The sequence below is a fragment of the Rhinatrema bivittatum genome, chromosome 8 (assembly GCF_901001135.1).
Source record: "Rhinatrema bivittatum chromosome 8, aRhiBiv1.1, whole genome shotgun sequence".
NCBI classification, from domain to species: Eukaryota; Metazoa; Chordata; class Amphibia; order Gymnophiona; family Rhinatrematidae; genus Rhinatrema; species Rhinatrema bivittatum.
The window spans coordinates 221,753,707-221,780,079 of NC_042622.1; the positions used below are offsets into that span (position 1 = coordinate 221,753,707).

The 26,373-nt window shown below is 51.1% G+C and overlaps 1 protein-coding gene across 1 annotated transcript in view; it reads left to right on the forward strand.

Moving 5' to 3' along the window:
* The window catches only part of SHC2 (SHC adaptor protein 2), a 29,073-nt gene that overhangs the window by 1,090 nt on the left and 1,610 nt on the right, over nucleotides 1-26,373 (forward strand). The window contains exons 2-12 of the mRNA XM_029613963.1: nucleotides 5,970-6,040; nucleotides 13,745-13,805; nucleotides 15,970-16,089; nucleotides 17,167-17,220; nucleotides 17,728-17,779; nucleotides 18,547-18,673; nucleotides 19,455-19,626; nucleotides 19,877-19,943; nucleotides 20,438-20,605; nucleotides 20,855-21,150; nucleotides 21,808-21,943. Of these exons, the coding sequence (XP_029469823.1) occupies nucleotides 5,970-6,040; nucleotides 13,745-13,805; nucleotides 15,970-16,089; nucleotides 17,167-17,220; nucleotides 17,728-17,779; nucleotides 18,547-18,673; nucleotides 19,455-19,626; nucleotides 19,877-19,943; nucleotides 20,438-20,605; nucleotides 20,855-21,150; nucleotides 21,808-21,936 (1,317 nt within the window). The 3' untranslated portion in view covers nucleotides 21,937-21,943. The remainder of the gene's footprint in view (nucleotides 1-5,969; nucleotides 6,041-13,744; nucleotides 13,806-15,969; nucleotides 16,090-17,166; nucleotides 17,221-17,727; nucleotides 17,780-18,546; nucleotides 18,674-19,454; nucleotides 19,627-19,876; nucleotides 19,944-20,437; nucleotides 20,606-20,854; nucleotides 21,151-21,807; nucleotides 21,944-26,373) is intronic.

A 26,373-nucleotide genomic window follows, 5' to 3' on the forward strand; every position in this document is an offset into this window, starting at 1 on the left:
GGGTGGGGGAAGAGACTGGCCAGTGCTGGCTTTGATACCCTCTCCTGGTGCACTGTGGTCCCTGTGGTACTGCTTTCACTAGAAGAAGTAATGGAATATTAGTTTCAAACTCAGGACTAGGGGAATTTCCCTTCAGAGGTCGAGTGACATGGCAGATGGGAAAGAGAAAATAATTCAGGAGAGTGGAGGGAAGAACAAATAAATCCTGTGAACATGTCTTCAGACTGCCACCAGGGTCTGCTCCGGTCACCACTTCACCCCATGTAATTTCATGTCATCCCATGAGGCTGATGAAGATCTGTTTTGCCCCACACCATGCATGAACTGTACTTCTGATTTTCTTAGGGCAAGACTTCCCAGACCTGTCCTGGGGACCCCACAGCCATCCAGGTTTCAAGATATTCACAATGAATATACATGAGCTAAATTAGAATATATTGGGTTTCCAATGCATGCAAATGTAACTCATGCATATCCTGAAAACCCAACTGGCTCCCAGTACAGGTTTGGGAAGACCTGATTGAGGGAAATCAATGGGAAAATCAGAAGTAAAAATTTGTGTATACAATGGGGCAAAAGCAGGTTTGGATCAGCCTGTTCGACTGACCTGGGAAAAGCTAGTGAGCTAAGCATCTGGCAGAAAATATGTAAACTGGTCCTGCTACACTGCACAGGATTCCAGGAGCTGCTGTCTTGTTTATGAACAGGACCCAGGATGCCAGAAAACAGGACAGACATCACCTGCGCAGGAAATCCATGTATCACATCAAGAGAAAACAGTTATTAGTTTGGCATCTGAAGTAGAATTAGGCTGCTTTTATGTTGAGCAGGGTGGAAGGAAGAGATTTTTCTGTTTATAGCATGGCATTAATCTATATCAGTAATCCAGGGATGGGGGATCAGTGTATAAACAGCATTAATCTGTGTCAGTAATCCAGGGATGGGGGATCAGTGTATAAACAGCATTAATCTGTGTCAGTAATCCAGGGGTGGGGGATCAGTGTATAAACAGCATTAGTCTGTATCAGTAATCCAGGGATGGGGGATCAGTGTATAAACAGCATTAATCTGTGTCAGTAATCCAGGGGTGGGGGATCAGTGTATAAACAACGTTAATATGTGTCAGTAATCTAGGGATGGGGGATCAGTGTATAGACAGAATTAATCTGTGTTAGTAATCTAGGGATGGGGGATCAGTGTATAGACAGCATTAATCTATGTCAGTAATCCAGGGATGTTTATTACCGAAAACTAATGGCACCACCCATGTAATGTACGACCCATTTTTTTCTTTGATATAGGTGCCATATTGTAAACCATTGTGATGGTGAATAACTTAATGACAGTATATAAAAACTCTTAAATAAATAAATAAATAAAATCAGTGTATAAACAGCGTTAATATGTGTCAGTAATCTAGGGATGGGGGATCAGTGTATAAACAGCATTAATCTGTATCAGTAATCCAGGGATGAGGGGATCAGTGTACAAACAGCATTAATGTGTATCAGTAATCCAGGCATGAGGGGATCAGTGTATAAACAGCATTAATCTGTATCAGTAATCCAGGGATGGGGGATCAGTGTATAGACAACATTAATCTGTGTCAATAATCCAGGGATGGGGTATCAGTGTATAAACAGCATTAATCTGTATCAATAAACCAGGGATGGGGGATCAGTGTATAAACAACATTAATCTGTATCAGTAATCCAGGGATGGGGGATCAGTGTATAAACAACATTAATCTGTATCAGTAATCCAGGGATGGGGATCAGTGTATAGACAACATTAATCTGTGCCAGAAATCCAGGGATGGGGGATCAGTGTATAAACAGCATTAATCTGTGTCAGTAATCCAGGGATGGGGGATCAGTGTATAAACAGCATTAATCTGTATCAGTAATCCAGGGATGGGGGATCAGTGTATAAACAGCATTAATCTGTATCAGTAATCCAGGGATGGGTGATCAGTGTATAAACAGCATTAATCTGTATCAGTAATCCAGGGATGGGGGATCAGTGTATAGACAACATTAATCTGTGCCAAGAATCCAGGGATGGGGGATCAGTGTACAGACAGAATTTATCTGTGTCAGTAATCCAGGGATGGAGGATCAGTGTATAGACAACATTAATCTGTGTCAATAATCCAGGGATGGGGTATCAGTGTATAAACAGCATTAATCTGTGTCAATAATCCAGGGATGGGGGATCAGTGTATAAACAACATTAATCTGTATCATTAATCCAGGGATGGGGGATCAGTGTACAGACAGAATTTATCTGTGTCAGTAATCCAGGGATGGAGGATCAGTGTATAGACAACATTAATCTGTGTCAATAAACCAGGGATGGGGGATCAGTGTATAAACAACATTAGTCTGTATCATTAATCCAGGGATGGGGGATCAGTGTATAAACAGCATTAATCTGTATCAGTAATCCAGGGATGGGGGATCAGTATATAAACAACATTAATCTGTATCAGTAATCCAGGGATGGGGATCAGTGTATAGACAACATTAATCTGTGCCAGAAATCCAGGGATGGGGGATCAGTGTATAAACAGCATTAATCTGTGTCAGTAATCCAGGGATGGGGGATCAGTGTATAAACAGCATTAATCTGTATCAGTAATCCAGGGATGGGGGATCAGTGTATAAACAGCATTAATCTGTATCAGTAATCCAGGGATGGGTGATCAGTGTATAAACAGCATTAATCTGTATCAGTAATCCAGGGATGGGGGATCAGTGTATAGACAACATTAATCTGTGCCAAGAATCCAGGGATGGGGGATCAGTGTACAGACAGAATTTATCTGTGTCAGTAATCCAGGGATGGAGGATCAGTGTATAGACAACATTAATCTGTGTCAATAATCCAGGGATGGGGTATCAGTGTATAAACAGCATTAATCTGTGTCAATAATCCAGGGATGGGGGATCAGTGTATAAACAACATTAATCTGTATCATTAATCCAGGGATGGGGGATCAGTGTATAAATAGCATTAATCTGTGTCAGTATTCCAGGGATGGGGGATCAGTGTATAAACAGCATTAATCTGTATCAGTAATTCAGGGATGGGGGATAAGTGTATAGACAACATTAATCTGTGTCAGTAATCCAGGGATGGGGGAATCAGTGTATAGAGCAGCATTAATCTGTATCAATAATCCAGGGATGGGGGATCAGTGTATAAACAGCATTAATCTGTATCAATAAACCAGGGATGGGGGATCAGTGTATAAACAACATTAATCTGTATCAGTAATCCAGGGATGGGGGATCAGTGTATAAATAGCATTAATCTGTATCAGTAATCCAGGGATGGGGATCAGTGTATAGACAACATTAATCTGTGCCAGAAATCCAGGGATGGGGGATCAGTGTATAAACTGCATTAATCTGTGTCAGTAATCCAGGGATGGGGGATCAGTGTATAAACAGCATTAATCTGTATCAGTAATCCAGGGATGGGTGATCAGTGTATAAACAGCATTAATCTGTATCAGTAATCCAGGGATGGGGGATCAGTGTATAGACAACATTAATCTGTGCCAGGAATCCAGGGATGGGGGATCAGTGTATAGACAGTATTAATCTGTGTCAGTAATCCAGGGATGGAGGATCAGTGTATAGACAACATTAATCTGTGCCAGAAATCCAGGGATGGGGGATCAGTGTATAAACAGCATTAATCTGTGTCAGTAATCCAGGGATGGGGGATCAGTGTATAAACAGCATTAATCTGTATCAGTAATCCAGGGATGGGGGATCAGTGTATAAACAACATTAATCTGTATCAGTAATCCAGGGATGGGGATCAGTGTATAGACAACATTAATCTGTGCCAGAAATCCAGGGATGGGGGATCAGTGTATAAACAGCATTAATCTCTGTCAGTAATCCAGGGATGGGGGATCAGTGTATAAACAGCATTAATCTGTATCAGTAATCCAGGGATGGGTGATCAGTGTAAAAACAGCATTAATCTGTATCAGTAATCCAGGGATGGGGGATCAGTGTATAGACAACATTAATCTGTGCCAAGAATCCAGGGATGGGGGATCAGTGTATAGACAACATTAATCTGTGTCAGTAATCCAGGGATGGGGGATCATTGTATAAAAAGCATTAATCTGTGTCAGTAATCCAGGGATGGGGGAATCAGTGTATAGAGCAGCATTAATCTGTATCAATAATCCAGGGATGGGGGATCAGTGTATAGACAGCATTAATCTGTATCATTAATCCAGGGATGGGGGATCAGTGTATAAACAGCATTAATCTGTGTCAGTAATCCAGGGATGGGGGATCAGTGTATAGACAGCATTAATCTGTGTCAGTAATCCAGGGGTGGGGGATCAGTGTACAGAGCAGTATTAATCCATGTGGATAATCCAGGAGCAGCATTAATCTGGGCGGGTAACCCCAGGACAAGAGGAGCAGTGTATAGAGCTGCCTTAATCTATGTGAGTAACACAGAGATGGGGACAGGGATCAGTTCTTACAGGGGCACTAATCTGTGCAGATAAACCAGGGAAGGGTGGCTACATTTTTAGTATGGCATTAGGCTGTTCAGGTGACACATGCATGGGACATGTGTTTGTGTATGTCTGTGCCCTTAGGCATTTGATCTCTTATTGGCTCTGTGATGTAATCTGGTCACTTGTCCCCCAAGTGTGTCTCTCACTGTCCCAGGGTTCTTTTGCTGTCCCTGTGTCTGTCTCTCCACTGGTTGTTAAAAAGAAGACTTTAAAGCAGCAATTTACTGCATCCCAGATGCAGAAATAGGCACTTGCGAACCAGGTCGCGTGTGTAGTAATAAGAGAAATCCTGTGACCTGATGGTTGTATAATTACCGTGTCTGCCATTAATAAATGCTCTGAAAAACTGCTTCTATTCTCCAGATGCAATATAGGAGAATCAAAAAGAGTAGAGATTATCACAGGATTATAACCCAGTTGGTAGCACAGAGATACACCCCCATCCGCCACAGAGCAATGCCCCATTTATAATGCCTACCATACACTATCTCCGTATCCCACTGGGGTTCATCCTTCTGTGTATAGTGAGGCTTTTGTGGATATGAGGACACTTGTTGTGATCAGGGCATAGCCAGGGCTCAAGGCTGACCAACGGGGGCAAGGGAGGAAGGCTGTAATATGGGACATAGGAGGGATCACATGTGTCTAATTAGGGCTTAGATCTGATCAGAGCATGGGGGCGGGGAAGGGAGTGAGGAGGACAGCTGTTACTCTGTGGGATGGGAGGGATCCCATATGCGTGATTAGGGTTTAGATCTGATCAGGGCAAGGAAGGGAGGATGCTCGAGGGTGGGATGCAGGAGGGATCATACAGGTGTGGTTAGGATGTGGGTCTGACAGTGGCATGATGTGCGAGTTTGGGGTATAGGAGAGATCATGTGTGTGTGTGTGATTATGCTCTGGAATTCATTGCCAGAGGATGTGGTCAGTGCACTTAGTGTAGTTGGGTTTAAAAAAAAGGTTTGGATAAGTTCATGGAGAAGAAGTCCATTACCTGCTATTAAGCAAGTTGTCTTAGAGAAAAGCCACTGCTATTACCGGCATCAGTAGCATGGGATCTGCTTAGTGTTTGGGTACTTGCCAGGTACTTGTAGCCTGGATTGGCCACTGTTGGAAACAGGATGCTGGGCTTGCTCTGACCCAGTATGGACGTTTCTTGTGTTCTTATGATCAAGGCATTGGGTCGAGGATGACTGTGAGTTTGGGCTGTAGGATGGATCACGTGTATGTGAGATTAGGGTGTAGGTCTGATTAGGATATGAGGTGGAGTATGATTACAAGTTTGGGGGTGCAGGTGGAGTCGTGTGTATGTGATAAGGATGGCGTCTGATTGGAGCATGGGGTGGAGAAAGGCTGTGAGTCTGGGGTATAGGGGCTGATGTGTCTGATCAGGCTCTCTCTCTCTGTTTTATAGTATATGGGCTGCATAGAAGTTCTCAGATCCATGAGGTCGCTGGACTTCAACACACGCACACAGGTCACCAGGTAAGGAGCATTTCTTCTGCTTTTATTCGGTTTCATGCTCACCTTTTCCAGTGTCTTTCTTTTGCCTAGCACAGTCCTGGCCCCTTGCTCTGTGGGTTTCTACGTGGATCTTTAAGCCACAGTATAAGACAGAGTGGATGACTGGGAGAGAAGGAAATGACAGGGAGAGGCATCTGGAGACAAAAGGTGAAAGAAGCAAAAAGATAGAGAGAGACAAGAGCGAGACAGAAAAAAGAAAACAGAGAGAAGGAAAGAGAGAATGAGGGAACGCCCATGCTAGGGAGCCAGATTCCTAGGGACAAAGCCTTAATGTCTCAGACCTGCCTTGCAAGAGCAGGAGCTGTAAATTATTTGCAAAGAATTAGATCATCCATCGGTTGTGGTGCTCTCAAGACGCTGAAGAAAATTAAGCAGGTTTCTGTCTACATTACCAAGGCATGGACCGGCTCCAGTTCTAGAATAATCTAATAGGATCCGACGAGCTGAAGAATAGAAAACCAGAATTTAGGAACGTGCACAAAACTGACAGACCAAACTGGCTTAAAGATTTCTTAATAATGGCAGCAAGACATTTGTAGAGTTACCTGAATAAAGGGAACAATTTATCTGTTACTGGCCAAGCATTCTGCTACTGGGCCTGCTCTCCACCACAGTCCACAGTCCCGCTCTTCCCCCCTTCCTCCCTCTCCCCCTCTCCCCACCCCCAACAGGCTGCGTACCAGGCAACACACATATAGGCCGGTGCAATATCAGCGCGCGGAATGAGCGCCCGCTCTCCTAACGCGCGCCGATCGACCTCTCCGGGGCGCCCGATGCAATATGCAAAGGGGCTGCCGCAGTAAACAGGAAGCCCTAGGGGAAACTGTGCACCCCCTAGCGCCTCCTCGGCAGGAGAGGGGGCTGTCAGAGGGTTAGGAAAACGGACGCTCAAGTTTACCAGGGTCCCTTTTCCTAACCTGAGCGCCGGCACCCTTTTTTTTTTTTAAATATTTTTAAAATGAACGCCTGCTCGGGGCAGATGTTAATTTTTGAGGGTAAAAATGTGTGCATCAGGTACATATATTTTTTTGCATGGGGGGAAATAGCTAATAGCCTCATCAACATGAATTTACATGTGATGAGCGCTATTACCCACACGCTCTATTGGACATGCGTTTTGGACGTGCTAACCCCCCATTTTGCATGAGGGGTTATGGACACGCATCCGATCACGTGTTAAGCCGTGCGCTGCAGCCAGCACATGGTATTGCATTGTCCTGAAAGTAACATAGTAATGATGGCAGAAAAAGACCAAATGGTTCATCCAGTCTGCCCAGCAAGCTTCTTAAGATAGTAACTGCCGCTCCGTGCAGGTTACCCTCATATTTCTGTTAAGGATAGTAACTGCCGCTCCGTGCAGTTTACCCCCATGTTTCTGTTAAGGGTAGTAACTGCCGCTCCGTGCAGCTTACCCTCGTGTTTCTTTTAAGGGTAGTAACTGCCGCTCCGTGTAGGTTGCTCCATGCAGGTTACCCCCATGTTTCTGTTAAGGGTAGTAATTGCTGTTCCATGCAGGTTACCCCAATGTTTCTCTTAAGGGTAGTAACTGCCACTCCGTGCAGGTTACCCCATGTTTCTATTAAGGGCATTAACTGCAGCACCGTGAGCGTACCCCCATGTTTCTGTTAAGGGTAGTAACTGCTGCTCTGTGCAGGTTACCCTCATGTTTCTGTTAAGGGTAGTAACTGCCGCTCCGTGCAGGTTACCCCCATGTTTCTGTTAAGGGTAGTAACTGCCGCTCCGTGCAGGTTACCCTCATGTTTCTGTTAAGGATAGTATCTGCCGCTCCGTGCAGGTTACCCCCATGTTTCTAATAAGGGTAGTAACTGCCGCTCCGTGCAGGTTACCCTCATGTTTCTGTTAAGGGTAGTAACTGCCGCTCCGTGTAGGTTACCCCCATGTTTCTGTTAAAGGTAGTAACTGCCGCTCCGTGCAGTATACCCCCATGTTTCTGTTAAGGTTGCTCCATGCAGGTTACTCCCATGTTTCTGTTAAGGGTGGTAACTGCTGCTCCGTGTTTCTGTTAAGGGTAGTAACTGCCGCTTCGTGCAGGTTACCCTCATGTTTCTGTTAAGGGTAGTAACTGCCGCTTCGTGCAGGTTACCCTCATATTTCTGTTAAGGGTAGTAACTGCCGCTCCGTGCAGGTTACCCTCATGTTTCTGTTAAAGGTAGTAACTGCCGCTCCATGCAGTTTACCCCCATGTTTCTGTTAAGGGTAGTAACTGCCGCTCCGTGCAGGTTACCCCCATGTTTCTGTTAAGGGTAGTAACTGCCGCTCCGTGCAGGTTACCCCCATGTTTCTGTTAAGGGTAGTAACTGCCGCTCCGTGCAGGTTACCCCCATGTTTCTGTTAAGGGTAGTAAGTGCCAATCCGTGCAGCTTACCCTCATGTTTCTTTTAAGGGTAGTAACTGCCACTCCGTGCAGGTTGCTCCATGCAGGTTATCCCCATGTTTCTGTTCAGGGTAGTAACTGCCGCTCCGTGCAGGTTACCCTCATGTTTCTGTTAAGGGTAGTAACTGCCGCTCCATGCAGGTTACCCTCATGTTTCTGATTAGGGTAGTAACTGTCGCTTCGTGCAGGTTACCCTCATGTTTCTGTTAAGGGTAGTAACTGCCGCTCCGTGCAGCTTACCCTCATGTTTCTTTTAAGGGTAGTAACTGCCACTCCGTGCAGGTTGCTCCATGCAGGTTACTCCCATGTTTCTGTTAAGGGTAGTAACTGCCGCTCCGTGCAGGTTACCCCCATGTTTCTGTTAAGGGTAGTAACTGCCGCTTCGTGCAGGTTACCCTCATGTTTCTGTTAAGGGTAGTAACTGCCGCTCCGTGCAGGTTACCCTCATGTTTCTGTTAAGGGTAGTAACTGCTGCTCTGTGCAGCTTACCCCCATGTTTCTGTTAAGGGTAGTAATTGCCGCTTGCTGCAGGTTACCCCCAAGCCTTATACCAAGAGTAGTAATATTAACAATCAAAACCAAGTAATTATCAAATCCATAACAAAATGACTTCTAGCAACATTTTTAAAGGGTGAGCAGCCTTGACAATTCAGACAATGAAGGTTTTGGACATGGCGGTAGAAGCAGGCCTGCACGTTTTCCCTAATGTCTGAGCATCAGTACCCTGGACCCTAAAAGTCAGGGCGCAGGGTTGTTTGTTGTCTGAATCCAATTCATCTCCCCCCCCCCCCCCCCCCCCCCCCGCCTTCCAAAGTGGAGAGCGATGCTGCAGTTGCCGCAGAATCACAGAAGCTGATTGGTAAAGGGCGGTAATCCCTATATCTTGTATTAGGGGTAGCAGCTGCTGCTCCGTGCTGGTCACCCCCCATGTACCCTTTTCTTCATTTCCAACTCCAGCCTTCAGGGATCCTTGCTGGGTAGACTGGATTGACTTTTTTGTACTTTATCTGCTGTAATTTACTATATTACTTTGTAGCCCCTTCAAATTAGGCAATAATGGATGGTGTGGGTAAGAAAGGAAAAGTGTCCCAGTTCTGAAAGCAAAGTGAGAGAAGTGAAGGGTTGGAAAGGTACCAGATGTGAGGCAACCAAGCAAATGGAAGAGCCCTAGCACCCCTCATCTCCCTCCCCCCCCCCCCCATCATCCTGTGAGGGCAGAGCCCCAGGCTTCCTCCTTCCCCCCCTCCCCATCATCCTGTGAGGGCAGAGCCCCAGACTTCCTCCCTCCCCCCCCCCATCATCCTGTGAGGGCAGAGCCCCAGACTTCCTCCCCCCCCCCCCCCCCATCATCCTGTGAGGGCAGAGCCCCAGCCTTCCTCCCTCCCCCCCCCCATCATCCTGTGAGGGCAGAGCCCCAGACTTCCTCCCTCCCCCCCCTCTCATCCGGTGAGGGCAGAGCCCCAGACTTCCTCCCTCCCCATCATCCTGTGAGGGCAGAGCCCCAGACTTCCTCCCTCCCCCCCCTCTCATCCTGTGAGGGCAGAGCCCCAGACTTCCTCCCTCCCCCCCCCCCAGCATCCTGTGAGGGCAGAGCCCCAGACTTCCTCCCCCCCCCCCCCCTCTCATCCTGTGAGGGCAGAGCCCCAGACTTCCTCCCTCCCCCCCCCCCTCTCATCCTGTGAGGGCAGAGCCCCAGACTTCCTCCCTCCCCCCCTCTCATCCTGTGAGGGCAGAGCCCCAGACTTCCTCCCTCCCCCCCTCTCATCCTGTGAGGGCAGAGCCCCAGACTTCCTCCCTCCCCCCCCTCTCATCCTGTGAGGGCAGAGCCCCAGACTTCCTCCCTCCCCCCCCCCCATCATCCTGTGAGGGCAGAGCCCCAGACTTCCTCCCTCCCCCCCTCTCATCCTGTGAGGGCAGAGCCCCAGACTTCCTCCCTCCCCCCCCCCCCATCATCCTGTGAGGGCAGAGCCCCAGACTTCCTCCCTCCCCCCCTCTCATCCTGTGAGGGCAGAGCCCCAGACTTCCTCCCTCCCCCCCTCTCATCCTGTGAGGGCAGAGCCCCAGACTTCCTCCCTCCCCCCCCCCCATCATCCTGTGAGGGCAGAGCCCCAGACTTCCTCCCTCCCCCCCCCCATCATCCTGTGAGGGCAGAGCCCCAGACTTCCTCCCTCCCCCCCCCCATCATCCTGTGAGGGCAGAGCCCCAGACTTCCTCCCTCCCCCCCCCCCCCTCATCCTGTGAGGGCAGAGCCCCAGACTTCCTCCCTCCCCCCCCCTCTCATCCTGTGAGGGCAGAGCCCCAGACTTCCTCCCTCCCCCCCCCTCTCATCCTGTGAGGGCAGAGCCCCAGACTTCCTCCCTCCCCCCCTCTCATCCTGTGAGGGCAGAGCCCCAGACTTCCTCCCTCCCCCCCTCTCATCCTGTGAGGGCAGAGCCCCAGACTTCCTCCCTCCCCCCCCTCTCATCCTGTGAGGGCAGAGCCCCAGACTTCCTCCCTCCCCCCCCCCCATCATCCTGTGAGGGCAGAGCCCCAGACTTCCTCCCTCCCCCCCTCTCATCCTGTGAGGGCAGAGCCCCAGACTTCCTCCCTCCCCCCCTCTCATCCTGTGAGGGCAGAGCCCCAGACTTCCTCCCTCCCCCCCCCCCCCATCATCCTGTGAGGGCAGAGCCCCAGACTTCCTCCTCCCCCCCCCCCATCATCCTGTGAGGGCAGAGCCCCAGACTTCCTCCCTCCCCCCCCCTCTCATCCTGTGAGGGCAGAGCCCCAGACTTCCTCCCTCCCCCCCCCTCTCATCCTGTGAGGGCAGAGCCCCAGACTTCCTCCCTCCCCCCCCTCTCATCCTGTGAGGGCAGAGCCCCAGACTTCCTCCCTCCCCCCCCCCCCCCCTCATCCTGTGAGGGCAGAGCCCCAGACTTCCTCCCTCCCCCCCCCCCCATCATCCTGTGAGGGCAGAGCCCCAGACTTCCTCCCTCCCCCCCCCCTCTCATCCTGTGAGGGCAGAGCCCCCGACTTCCTCCCTCCCCCCCCCCCTCATCCTGTGAGGGCAGAGCCCCAGACTTCCTCCCTCCCCCCCCCCTCATCCTGTGAGGGCAGAGCCCCAGACTTCCTCCCTCCCCCCCCTCTCATCCTGTGAGGGCAGAGCCCCCGACTTCCCCCCCCCCCCCCCCCCCTCATCCTGTGAGGGCAGAGCCCCAGACTTCCTCCCTCCCCCCCCCTCTCATCCTGTGAGGGCAGAGCCCCAGACTTCTCCTGCTTACTCCCCCTGTACATCCTGTGACCTCCCTCCCCCCCTGTACATCCTGTGACCTCCCTCCCCCCCTGTACATCCTGTGACCTCCCTCTCCACCCCTGTACATCCTGTGACCTCCCTCCCCCCCTGTACATCCTGTGACCTCCCTCCCCCCCTGTACATCCTGTGACCTCCCTCCCCCCCTGTACATCCTGTGACCTCCCTCTCCACCCCTGTACATCCTGTGACCTCCCTCCCCCCCTGTACATCCTGTGACCTCCCTCCCCCCCTGTACATCCTGTGACCTCCCTCTCCACCCCTGTACATCCTGTGACTTCCCTCTCCACCCCTGTACATCCTGTGACCTCCCTCCCCCCCTGTACATCCTGTGACCTCCCTCTCCACCCCTGTACATCCTGTGACCTCCCTCCCCCCCTGTACATCCTGTGACCTCCCTCCCCCCCCTGTACATCCTGTGACCTCCCTCTCCACCCCTGTACATCCTGTGACCTCCCTCTCCACCCCTGTACATCCTGTGACCTCCCTCTCCACCCCTGTACATCCTGTGACTTCCCTCTCCACCCCTGTACATCCTGTGACCTCCCTCCCCCCCTGTACATCCTGTGACCTCCCTCTCCACCCCTGTACATCCTGTGACCTCCCTCCCCCCTGTACATCCTGTGACCTCCCTCCCCCCCCCCCGTACATCCTGTGACCTCCCTCCCCCCCTGTACATCCTGTGACCTCCCTCTCCACCCCTGTACATCCTGTGACCTCCCTCCCCCCCCCTGTACATCCTGTGACCTCCCTCCCCCCCCCGTACATCCTGTGACCTCCCTCTCCACCCCTGTACATCCTGTGACCTCCCTCCCCCCTGTACATCCTGTGACCTCCCTCCCCCCCCTGTACATCCTGTGACCTCCCTCCCCCCCCCGTACATCCTGTGACCTCCCTCCCCCCCCTGTACATCCTGTGACCTCCCTCTCCCCCCCTGTACATCCTGTGACCTCCCTCCCCCCCCTGTACATCCTGTGACCTCCCTCTCCACCCCTGTACATCCTGTGACCTCCCTCTCCACCCCTGTACATCCTGTGACCTCCCTCTCCACCCCTGTACATCCTGTGACCTCCCTCTCCACCCCTGTACATCCTGTGACCCTCCCTCCCCCCTGTACATCCTGTGACCTCCCTCCCCCCCCTGTACATCCTGTGACCTCCCTCCCCCCCTGTACATCCTGTGACCTCCCTCCCCCCCCTGTACATCCTGTGACCTCCCTCTCCACCCCTGTACATCCTGTGACCTCCCTCTCCACCCCTGTACATCCTGTGACCTCCCTCTCCCCCCCTGTACATCCTGTGACCTCCCTCCCCCCCCTGTACATCCTGTGACCTCCCTCTCCACCCCTGTACATCCTGTGACCTCCCTCTCCACCCCTGTACATCCTGTGACCTCCCTCCCCCCTGTACATCCTGTGACCTCCCTCCCCCCCCTGTACATCCTGTGACCTCCCTCTCCACCCCTGTACATCCTGTGAGGGTAGGGTTCTAGGGCTCTGGGCTTTTCCTGTAGACCCTGAGAACACAGCCCTGGGCTTCCATTCACCTCCCCACCCCCACACTTATACACTCAGTGATGTGCTGTCATGTTTCTATTTTATTTCTGCTCCCTTCTCATACCCCTTGTGAGAACACAACCTCGGACTCCCTCTGCCCGTCAATTCCCTGCAAATCTTGTGGGAGCGGAGCCCAGGACTCCCTCTGCCCCTTTTCCTCCCCCTCAGACACCCTGTGAGGGACGAGCTTTGAACTCCCCATACCCCTCTTAACAAACAGCCTGTGTTCAGGGAGAAGGACAATGCTGGTGATGCATTATTAAATCTCTTCTGTCTGCACTGCCTTCTCCAACTGCTTGGTGACCTGGGCACATGGACTGCTTTCCCCAACCCCTTAACTCCTGCCCTCAGCGCGCTGGACAGGAGCCCCTATCAACATGGCCTCCCCTCTCCGCTTTCAAGGTTCAGACCCTTTGATTTCTGTCACAGGGAAGCCATCAACAGACTATATGAGGCAGTTCCTGGAGTGAAGGGGACATGGAAGAGAAAGGTAAGCAGAGATCGGACACGTTGCCTCCTTCCGCCCTTCCTGCAGCGTCGCTCGTCTCTGGGAGGATGCGGAGCAGTCAGAGGTTCCTGCAGATCCTCCTGCCCCCTCCCCCGCATGGCTGCCAGAGGCGAACAGGAGGGAGATCGGGCACCCAGAGATGATGTCAGCAAGTGAAGGGGGGGCTCCCTGAAAGTCCCAGGGGAGGGGGAACTCACCCTGCACATTGGACACCGTCCTGGCTCGCTTTTAATCCCAGAAGAAACCCCTCCATGAAAGTTCATGTTAAATGGGGAGCCAAACGTGGAGAATAAAAACCAGAGGTCAGCTGGGGGGTCCACAGCAAAACTGGGCAGAGAGGAGGAACTGCCGGTCCCTGTCTGCTATCGTTTTCTCTGTTTCCGTGCATGTTTCATGTTCTGTGGCAATAATAGAGGAGGGGGGAGAGAGAGAGAGAGAGCGAGAGAGAGAATGTTTTCTGTTCTAGGGGTAGAGATCAGTCCTCAGAGCGCAGGTTCCCAAACCTGTCCAGGGGACCTCGCAGGCAATCGGCTCACCAGGATATCCAGAATAAATAGGACATGAAATAAATGCGCACATGCTAGGTTTCCAGTGTATACAAGTCGATCCCAATGGATCACCAGCACAACCTTGTGGTGAGGTTATCGGGTCAGATTTAGGGAATCCCTGTCATAGAATCATAGAAATATAGGGCTGGAAAAGGTCATCCAGTCTTACAGGCCGATACAGTACAGTGCGCTCTGACGGAGCGCGTCCAATCCGCCGAACCTAATAGTGCCCGCGACATGCAAATGCATGTTGATGGCCCTATTAGTTATTCCCACGCGATTCAGAAAGTAAAATGTGCAGCCAAGCTACACATTTTACTTTCAGAAATTTGGGTCGGCACTAATTTCTGCCGGCACCAGGAAAGTGCACAGAAAAGCAGTAAAAACTGCTTTTCTGTGCACCCTCCGACTTAATATCATGGAGATATTAAGTCGGAGGTCCCGAAACTTTCCAAAAGTAAAGAAAAAAAAATAATTTGAAGTCGGCCAGCGGCTGTCGGGTTGAAAACCGGACGCTCAGTTTTGCCGGCGTCCGGTTTCCGAGCCCATGGCTGTCAGCGGGCTCGAGAACCGACGCCGGCAAAATTGAGCGGCGGCTGTCAAACCCGCTGACAGCCGCCGCTCCGGTCCAAAAGGAGGCGCTAGGGATGCGCTAGTGTCCCTAGCGCCTCCTTTTGCCCGTTTTTACCGCCGGGCCTCATTTAAATACAGAATCGCATGCATAGGAGAGTGACCTGTGCGCGTGCCGGGAGAGCGGGCGCTCGCCCGCTCTCCCGCAGACTTTACTGAATCGGCCCGTTAGTGCTGTAACTGCTCCTTCCATCATCAACCAAGGTGAAAGCACTGCAGACGATTTTCTCCCTGACTTACATAAAACATAGAAATGATGGCAGAAAAGGACCAAAGAGTCCATCCAGTCTGCCCAGCAAGCTTCCCTTGGTGGCATCTGCCGCGCCATCCGGATCCCCCCCATACTTAGTTTCCCAGACCGTCAAAGTCGGGGCCCTTGTCGGTTGCTGTCTGAGTCCAATTCCCCGTCACCTCTTGCCGCTGAAGCAGAGAGCAATGTTGGAGTTGCATGGCAAGTATCAGGCTTATTGGTTAAGGGTAGTAACAGCCGCATCAGCAAGTTACCCCCATGCTTATTTGTTTTCCCGGACTGTAGAATTCATGACCTTGTTGGTTGCTGTCTGAATCTACTTCCTCTTGTTTTTTTCCCCCTGCCACTGAAGCAGAGAGCAATGATGGGGTTGCATCAATAATATGAAGGCTTATTGGTTAAGGGTAGTCACCGCCGCACCAGCGAGTTACCCCCATGCAGTCTTTTCCTCATTCCCATCCTCTGGCCTTGAGGGATCCACAGTGTTTATCCCATGCCCCTTTGAATTGTTTCACTGTTTTCGTCTTCACCGCCTCCTCCGGAGGGGCATTCCAGGCATCCACCACCCTCTCCGTGAAGAAATATTTCCTGACGTTGGTTCTGAGTCCTGCTCCCTGATACTTCAGAAGCTTCTTGCTGTGCAGAACATGGCTATTGATACCTTAAGTTCTGGGGTCTGGTTACAGCCCTAAATCTCTCTTTTTTTTTTTTCCCCCAGACTCCCAACAAAGCCCTTTTCTCTATCCTGGGGAGGAGCAACCTGTGTTTTGCTGGGATGAGCATAGATGTGAACATCTCCATCGATGGACTCAGTCTCGTGATACCCACCAGCCAACAGGTGGGTCAGACGTATGAATCCAGGGTGCTGGTCGGGTGGGAGTGAAGGAGTGGCCTACTGGTGAGAGCAGCAGGCTGAGAGCAAGGGTTCAAACCCTGCTTCTCCCACTGATGATTCTTGTGACTTTGCCCTCCATTTCGGGGAAGGGAGCTACTTACCGTATCTAAATGCAACTCACCTTGAGCTCAGATTTGGAAAGGTGAGCGCTGAAATCTAAAAATCCAAATGCAGGTAAAAGTGTTAGAAGCCCCTTCTAGAAAAACAGCAAATGCAGATCTCACGGCATGCAACACGTGAACATTTCTCTAGAGGATCCTTCATTCTGATCGGGATAATTTTGCTTTTCTCCGTAGAAAATGCAGAAACAGAAGTGTCACAATGAGTTAGAATAAATTGAAAACCATGCGGTTAGACTTCCTACCCCTAGTGGACACGAGGGCACCTTGGTAGCTAGCCGTATTGTCTAAGAGAGAATCCAGGTCTTAATCCATCAGCAGAAGCCCAAGGGCAAAATACCAGAAGCACAAGTGTAAGAATCCACCCAGCTTTATCTGTTTAACACAAGTTAAACAGGCAGACCCAGTGTCCCAGCATGGAGTAGGGAGCCACTAATCCCTCTGACCCAGCTTTATCTGTTTAACACAAGTTAAACAGGCAGAGCAGGCCCTAGTGCTAGAATTCTATCCAGAGCAAGGTAAGACCCTGCCATGGCTGGCTGCCCTCCCGACCGTGTCTGCTGGAGTCCCTGGTGTTGGCAGGCAGGCAGGATTTCCATGCCAGCGTCTGCACAGCTAGGCTAGCAGAGACTTCTGGTACTTAAAGACATTATCCCAGGGCATCCTAGCACGGCTCATCAAGCAGCAGCTACAGGCAGAAGACCAAACCCTCAGCTGCACCATGCACGGGAGGCTCCCTGTGTCTGAAATCACTAGACAGTGCCGGAGGGGGGAGCTCCCATATTTATCCATCCCATTGGCCAGTGCAGCGGTGGTTTGAGGCCTTTTCTCACTCCTTCCTGCAGAGTGGGCTGGCGAGATCCTCACGTCTCTGATTCTCTTTTTTTTTTTTTTGGTCCAGATCATCGCGAATCACCACATGCAGTCCATTTCCTTTGCTTCTGGGGGCGACACGGTAAGAAAGGGAAAGGCTGAAGGAATTTCACACGTGCCGCAAGCCATGGACCCACCCGACGGCCCCCCCCCCCCATTTCCTCCAAAAGTGTGAGAGGGTTTCACGAGCCCTGGGGGAGCAGTCGGCCAATCAGTTTGCTCCATTGGTCAGCTTGCTCCCTCCCTTTGCACAAAGTGAAACCAGCACTTAAACCACATTGTGGATAAAAGTGATGATCTTGCATCACCTGTCCAAGAAAGGGGAACTCAATGGCACCATTTGAAGCTATCAGACCTCTTCTGTGTGTCATCTCTTTTCATTTTATGTTCAGTTGTGAGCTGCAGTTCATTGTAGCAAGGCCCACTGCAATATCATCAAGTTTTGTTGGAAAAGCTTTCTCCCGTCTGTTTAGCGCCATGGCCAACGTTTCATATCGGTTGCATGGATACCATCCTGCATGAAGCTTCCCTGAGATAACATGCACACTCAGTTTTCCATTTCACCATCTCTCCATATTTCTGTGTTCAGGACACCACAGACTACGTTGCCTATGTGGCCAAGGATCCAATTAACCAAAGAGGTAAGACGAAGGCCTTGGGTTGATCACCTGGGCCCAAGGAGCCGTTGGGAGGGAGAGAAGGGAAGATGCAGTTAAGGGTAAAGGCGCCAATAATCAGCTCCATCTTTACCCTGTGCTGGAGCAGGGTCCTGATGCAGTCGCATTGGCCACAAGACAGCCCCGATGGTTATCACAGTGCAGTGTTAAGGGGTAGGTGTGATGGGGAAACATGGATGAGAAAGAGGAGAGCACAGAGCAGCATTAGAGTTAATCGGAAATGCTGGTGAGGGGAATGGTGTTAGCGGATGAGGCGGGGAAAGTGTGCTGGTTGCCTGCAGTGTTTTTATTGTCGTCATTAATGTGTGTGTTTGGTTTGTTTTTAGGAATGGTTTTTTGTCTTTGATTTGTAAACCCGCCGTGGGCGACTTGTTTTGAGCCTGGGGACGCAGTCTGTGGAGATAATAAACAAATGCCCTTGGTTGGTCAGGACTGAGGAATATTTTGGATGATGGGAGTTATGGGATATGGTGAAGAGTTTGCCGGTGTTGGTGCTGGTAAACGGTTAGAAACGAGGAGGACAGGACAAGTGGTGATAAACCATTGGGACAATGACTTAGTTTGAGGAGGAAGTTGTGGAACAAGGGGAGGAAAAGAGTGTGGGAGTGATAGTCTGCCCTTCCTGTGGAAGATCTGTCGTTTTTGTCTATAAGTTTGCCGCCCTGTATTTCTGAGAAGGAGGGCTGGTACGAAGCCTAAGACACATCTGTCCCTGCTCCCATGTCTTCCAGCTTGTCATATTCTGGAGTGCTGTGATGGGCTGGCCCAGAGCGTCATCAGTACCATCGGCCAAGCCTTTGAACTCCGATTCAAGCAATACCTGCACAGCCCCCCGAAAGTGGTGGTCCCACCTGACAGGTAGGGTGGTAAGCACGAGGCCAGATCTGGCATCCCGTCATTGCACTGATGTTAGCACCCGGCAGGCCCCCCCCCCCCCCCCCCCCCCCCCCCCCCCCCAAAGGCTCATTCAGTAATGTTTACTGGAGGTTGGGCTGATGGATACCTTTCCTGGATTTCCAGGTGATGGCAATGTTGGAGACAGGAGAAACTGAGAAAAAGAAACTTGTCAAAACTGTAACTTAGAGCCCAGATCCATGCATCAAATACTTTGAGCCTGAACCTCTCATGCAAAGGTGGTGAGAAAGCTCTAGGAGGGTGGGCACTGGAATAACACCTAGAGCACAAACTGCTTGGACGTTCGTGCCAACTTGGGCCATTCTAATCCATCTGAGCCCGATAAATGGCTCTGCTTGGGTTTATCCTTCAGTGCACCTCAACTTCAGAAGAATTCATAGACCAAGGATAAAAGGTTAAGCGAGGAAGTTTTGCATAAAATGTTTGTTGAGCGGGGAAAGACTTTGAAACCTAAGAAGAGGCTTGCTCTGCCTCAGGAGGCCACCAGGCAAGTCAGCCTGAGCGGGACTGTGGGACATTAAAGGCCAAGGGGTTCTGGGAATGTAAACAGGGTAGGCTATTGCACTGTATTTATTGTTGAATGTTAAGTACTCTGCCTCGAGACACCTTGGATAGGCAGACTGTGCGTCTAAGTAATAAATAAATGTATGATGTGCATTGGCCTTACCAGGCCACCAATCCCCAACATGGAGCCTGACTAAACCGATACGTGTGTTTTGCCCAGAATGACCTCCTGTGAGGAGTCTGCCTGGGGAGAGGAGGAGGAGACTGCGTCGGAACATGATTATTATAACAGTATCCCGGGCAAGGAGCCTCCCCTGGGGGGACTTGTAGACTCCAGGAGCAGGGTGAGCCATGTTCACACCCAGCCTTCCAGCTTCAATCAGTTCGGCCAGGTACGTACCTGTACACCAAGGCCAAGGGCACTGAGGGCGTGGAGGTGTTTTGTGGAAACTGTGGAGAAGGGGGGCAACTGCCCTCCGCTAAGGGCATCGCTCATGGGAGGCTTCTGGCTTGGGCATGGATACGCTGTACCGTGTGCAGAGGCAGGGGTACGGTGGGGGCACGGTTTCAGCTGCTTAAGGGTCTCTGAAGGGGAGAAATTCCGCCCTTGCTGACAGATTCCGTCTCTTGCCTCCTTCCCAGGTTGGATCTCCAGGTCGGAGAGATCAAGCCCTTCCCACGGGGACTCACTGGGATGGAGATGGCCAAGGTACTGGAGAAAGAAAATACCGGAACATGTTATGTAGGCCAGAGAAAGCCTGGTTACCCCACGGTACGGAGTAATGGCAGCACCTCTCACGTGGACAGGGCCTGGCAACCCAGGAGGCAGCTGCCCCCTGCTGGGTGATAACAGCAAGCAACCGAAAAGAGTCCCTAAAAGTCTTGGTTCCTATCAGATAAGCAGCAGTGACCTATAGTTTATATTCCTCTTCCTGGGTAGAGCATATTCCTCTTCCTGGGTAGAGCATGCAAGGGCCTAAGCTTTAGGTGATCATTTAACTGGGAGCAGGCCCAGCGCCTACCCCTCAGCCTGCCCTGCGGAGCCAGCCCCTCCCGCGGTGCTGCGTCTCTCCTAGTGCGCCACACATCGGCACCGGAAGGGCAGCGCCTGGCCTTACAGCCTTCTGGTGGACTTAAAGCTTTGCTTTCCGTCTGGCCGTGCCAGGGTAATAAAGGGGGAAGCCTGTTCTTCTGTCTTTTAAGGACAGTCCGGCGATGGTTACCTGCAGGCCGACAGCCACCCCTCCGGATGCCGGGACTACGAGGAACATCTGTACGTGAACACTCAGAACCTGGATGGCTGGGACAGGGAGAGCCAGGCTCATCAAGCGGCACCGGAGGAGAGTCCCAAGAAGGATCTCTTCGACATGAGTATAACGTTCAGCTGTCTTCTGGGATAAGGGCATCCGTGAAAGCAAGGGGGCAGGAGGAGGCGGAAGAGAATTAAAGGGGGGGGCAAAGGGAAGATGGAGAGGGTATTTTGGCAGTGGCATGAGCACCGAGCTGGTGGGGTTGGTAGAATGGGAACGGAGAAAGAAAGGTGGTAGCTGGTGCTGGCGCCTGGGGCAAGAGGACCGCACAGTCCAGAGGGCTCATCAGGCGTAAACCTTTTCTCCTTAGGACCTTTTGAGGATGCCTTGAAGCTCCACGAATCCACGGCTGTGAAGAGCCACTCCATCGAGGACCAGTGGCCAAGCCCTCCTACTAGGAAGGCGCCTGTAGCGCCCACCGAAGAACAACTGAGGCAGGAGCCCTGGTACCATGGGAAGATGAGCCGGCGGGATGCCGAGAAGCTCCTGCACGTGGATGGAGACTTCTTGGTGAGAGACAGTATCACAAACCCAGGACAGTATGTGCTGACAGGCATGCAGAGCGGACAGCCGCGGCATCTCCTCCTTGTGGATCCAGAGGGAGTGGTGAGTGTCTTAACATATTGCTCTCGGACACCTACTGGCATTATGAGGGGCGGTGTGCATGCACCACGAAGTGTGTGTGTGTGTGTGTGTGTATGAGGGAATGGATGCATGTGTGAGGGAGCATGCATATGAAAAAGAGTGTGTGTGTGTGTGTGTGTGTACACAAGGAAGCATGTGCAAGGCAGCGTGCACGTGAAAGCGGGTGGGTGCACAAGCAAGGGAGCGTGCATGCGTGCAAAGAAGTGTGCGAGTGAGAGAGGAAGTGTGTGTGCGCGCACAAGACAGAATGCACCTGAGCGTGCACGCACCCGTGAGGAAGCAGGCGTGCAAGGGGATGTGCATGCAAGGAAGTGGGCATGCATGCAACACCAGCGAGCATGCGTCCCAGATGCTCTGTGTGGGGATTTTGTCTGGTTGCACAATGCTGGTCTCCTTCTCCATGAAGAAAGGAAAACCTTTCACGGCTGCGTCATTTAACTGCGTGAATCCTCCTTGATTCTCGAAAAAGAGTTGGAGAAGGTATGACGCTTGTGCCGGGGATTGTCCCATTCCAAGGGTGGGGGGGGGAGGGGATGCTCACACGGCCCCAGATCCCCCATCCACAGTGTTTCTTCTCCCACCTTCTATAAACTAACCCCTTCTCTCGCCTCATTCTAGGTGAGAACAAAGGACGTTCTGTTCGGGAGCATCAGTCACTTGATCACCTATCACTTACAGAGTGAGCAGCCGATCATGGCAGCAGACAGCGAACTCCACCTCCGGCAGGTGGTGAAGAGGAGGGTGTGACCGCTGGGTAATGCATCCTTATCCTGCCCCCCTTTCTCAACTTTTTCCCTTTACCCCGGAAGAGATTTCCTCTTCCTTCTTGCCCTCCGTTAAGCAAGGAATTAGTGATGCAATCTTACGAGTTACTGGATTTAGTATTAAAAGCTTATTACTGGGCTGGAGAATCTGAATGTGCATTGGGGAAGCGGGTATGGGGGGGGGGGGTGTTTATAAGCAGGATCTGCGTGTGGGGGAAAAGCAGGGCAAAGAACAACAACAACAAAATAAGCAGAAGGCAAGAGGAAAGAAAGGCTAGAGTGTGGATAACAAGAAAACAAAAAACAGGCAGAGAAAGTGAGGGAGAAGAGCTGTCTCCACTTTGACCTGTCCGTCTCTGTTACCATGGTGTGCATAGTGTGTGCCAGTGACTGACATATCAGTGTGTGCCAGTGTCTGCCCTGACAGTGTGTGCCAGTGTCTGCCCTGTCAGCGTGTGCCAGTGTCTGTCCTGTCAGTGTGTGCCAGTGACTGACTTATCAGTGTGTGCCAGTGTCTGCTCTGTCAGTGTGTGCCAGTGTCTGTCCTGTCAGTGTGTGCCAGTGACTGACTTATCAGTGTGTGCCAGTGTCTGCCCTGTCAGTGTGTGCCAGTGTCTGTCCTGTCAGCGTGTGCCAGTGACTGACTTATCAGTGTGTGCCAGTGTCTGCCCTGTCAGTGTGTGCCAGTGTCTGTCCTGTCAGCGTGTGCCAGTGACTGACTTATCAGTGTGTGCCAGTGTCTGTCCTGTCAGCGTGTGCCAGTGACTGACTTACCAGTGTGTGCCAGTGTCTGCCCTGTCAGCGTGTGCCAGTGTCTGTCCTGTCAGCGTGTGCCAGTGACTGACTTACCAGTGTGTGCCAGTGTCTGCCCTGTCAGCGTGTGCCAGTGTCTGTCCTGTCAACGTGTGCCAGTGACTGACTTACCAGTGTCTGCCCCGTCAGCGTGTGCCAGTGTCTGTCCTGTCAGCGTGTGCCAGTGACTGACATATCAGCGTGTGCCAGGGTCTGTCCTGTCAGTGTGTGCCAGTGTCTGCCCTGTCAGCGTGTGCCAGTGACTGACATATCAGCGTGCCAGGGTCTGTCCTGTCAGTGTGTGCCAGTGTCTGCCCTGTCAGCGTGTGCCAGTGTATGTCCTGTCAGCGTCTGCTGTCTGGTGTGCACCACATGTGCTCATGCCTGTCAATATGTGCCAGTGTCTGAGGGAGTTTCTGCTGAAGCAAGAGCTGGTGGTCTGTCTGACTTGCCAAACTATTTTTCTTCCTGAGGGAATGTGATTGAGCTTTATATATTGTTTTCTGCGTTTGGGAGTGTAAAAAAAAATTGAGGTGTATTATTTGCTATTTGGGAGTGTGTTAAAGTTCTAAAAGCATACTGTTTGGCTGTTTAAGAGTGTGATAGATGTGTCTCCTTGTTTGTTTTTCCCACCCATCTCTGTTTCAAATCTACATTTATAAATCTTTGCCCATTTAGGAGGAGGGGGAGAAAATGTACATACTAGGAACCAATTAATGCTTTGGACAAATAAGTGTAAAATAAACCCTCATTTTAGATTTAAAAAGAAATAGTAGGTTAATTATAAGTCTTTGGTTAGAGAGTAAACAAAACAATCAAGTACATTTCAAAAATATTTTTTTATAATAAAATTATTCAGCCAGCAGTCTGGCAGCTAGATGGGGGCTACCTGGTCTTTTGCACCGAAAGCCAAATGTATGATTATCTGCCCGTTGGGGAGAGGTCGTATGTTTGCACCTGGTGCAAAGAGCTCCTGACTCTCAGAAAACGAGTCTGATCTCTGGAGGCAGACCTGGAGGAGCTGAGGCAGAGCGAGAGGTGTATCGAGGAGACCTTCAGAGATATAATAGAGCAGTTCCACCACCACTTAGGTGGCCCTTGTGCTGGTTTGGAGGATCGGAGGATCTGTCACTCATTGCCATGGCGTGAGAGAAGTGATCATGAAGCTAGAACCCGCTTTCCAGGAGATGTTTTCCTCTCACAACGAGGGACACGTCTCCAGGAGTGTGTGCCCAGGTGAAAAGGGATAGGATAAGCCGTTTTTGTTTGTAGTTCAATCATTAGAAATGTAAATAGCTGGGTGGCTGCTGGGTATGAGGATTGCTTGGGAACTTGGTGAACACAGCAGGCCGCATGCATCACCTAGATAGAATTTTAGAGAGCGCTGAGGAGGAGCACATTAAGTACCTTGCAATCACCAAGGACATAGGAAAGTGCAGGAGGGAGGTTCCGAGAGCCAAATTTAGGATTTTAGGTAGGAGATTGAGATCCAGAGCTTCCAAGGTGTACCATTCTCAGAAATACTCCCAGCTCCCTGTGCAGGACCCCACAGGCAGACTAAACTCTGGAGTCTCGGTGTGGGGTTAACACAATGGCGCAGGAAGGAGGGCTTTTCATCGTGAAGAGCTGAGGAATGTTCTGGTGAAAGGGGAACCTGTTCCAGTGGGATGGGCCTCGCTTTAACCAGGGTGGAACCCAGTTGCTGGCGCGAGCAATTAAAAAAAACGGATATAGAGCAACTTTTTAAATTATGTTGGTGGGGGAAAGCCGACAGTTGCTCAGGAGCATACGGTTCAGATCAAGACATCTTCACAGGATACTGTGAAAACAGAATTTCCCAACAGAGAGGCGGAAGAAAACGCTGAGGTAGCTCAGCTGGATTTAAATGAAGAGCAGACAAATATGAATGCTCCCAACAATAAGCAGGTTGCAGTTAGGGATAAAATACATGCATTTACTTGTCTGCATGCAAATGCCAGAAATCTAAAATTCAGCTTGGAGATTTAGCATGTATGCCCAAATGAAGATATAGATATAATAGGTATCTCAGAGGCCTGGTGGAAAGAGGATAGCCCAGTGGGACACTGTGATACCAGGGTACAAAATACATGCTCTCCAAGGATAGCAGGATGTCAATCCTCACACATGGCGGCATCTTCCGATGAAGCCGGTCCCGGAGCCTTTATGGCAAAGTGCCTAGAGCTTTGACTGTACCTTACTGATCATGCCCAGCATGCCACTGAACCACGTGCCCACCCAGGTGCCCCTTTCAGTCTTGTTCTTTAGCATCATAAAGAGAAGCCATCTTCAAGTGGGGGCGGCAGGGTTTCGTGAGGGCAGAATTCCTGCCGTCCTCGGAGAAAGCAGCGCTGCTCTCTCTGAAGACAAGCAGGATGACAATCCCCACATGTGGGGAATCCCTAGCTACAGACTGCCCTGAACGAAAAAAGGGGAACCATGAGTGCCAATAGCACAACAAACTATATTGTCTTGGCAACAAGCCTGTCTTCTGTTGTATAACTTACCGTTGAGGTGCAGCCTGGAACATTGGTCATGCAATCTGCTAGGAATTAGATGATGTCTGTTTGGCAACTGTTGCGTTGGAGGTGGACCCTTGGCCTGAGGTGGGGTTGACGCAACCTGTAGGTAAGGACCAACGGGTCCCCACCATCGGCAAGTGGAATGGGCTGATAGGCAGAGTCCACTGGAGCTTCACCTATACCAGCCCTTGTTCCCCGCGGGTTGAGCCTTTGGGTGCTGGGGCCGGCAGGACTCAGGTGGGCCTTGAAATAGAACAGCAAGAGAGGTTGGTTCAGCCCAGAGACAGGAGGCGAGGGATGGTGTAGTCCTACTCTGGACTGGGTAAGGTTCTGAAACTCGGGCGCCAATGAAACAAAGGCAGACTGAGGGCGCTCGAGCAAAGGTAGGCCGAAGCCTGATAAGTCCACGTCCAGGGAGTAGGCTGAAGAGGCATCCAATGGTAGGCATGAGTCAGGGCTGGTGGCAATCCAGGGGCTGTGGCAAGCAATGCTGAGGTCTGATCACGAAGATAATCAATAGCGTAGTCAATCAAAGCTGAGGTCTGATCATGGAGAAGTCAATAGCGTAGTCGGGCGAAGCGAAGTCAAACTCCATGCCGTGCCAGAGAGACGACGGCAGTCGGGTCACGGGTAAGGGGAGGCACCCGCGGCCTGTTGGTGCCACCAGCACTAACACAGACTAGACAGGCCATATGGTCTTTTTATGCTGTCATGTTTCTATGTTTCCTTTTGAGGTCATCTTCATGCACAGGTGACACCTTTGGAAATCATGGGATGCCCCCAGGCACAGGAAACATCTGTCATGGGGATTCATGATAGATGTAACACTGGCACATTGAGGGCATCATTGGAAGCCACTAGTCTGCTTCTCCATGGCCAGCTGGAAAACAGGGGAAGGGAAAATAAATTCAATGGCTGGGAAGCGATCAATGCCTGCCCAGTACTGACAGTGCACCAACCGAACATGGAAAACGAAACAGAAACTTGGAAAAATGCCCTAGGGAACCACAAGGAGATGAAATAAGACAGTGAGGTCCTGCGATGAACTATCCCTGCCAGTATTTCTCCCGAAGAAAACACACAAGGAG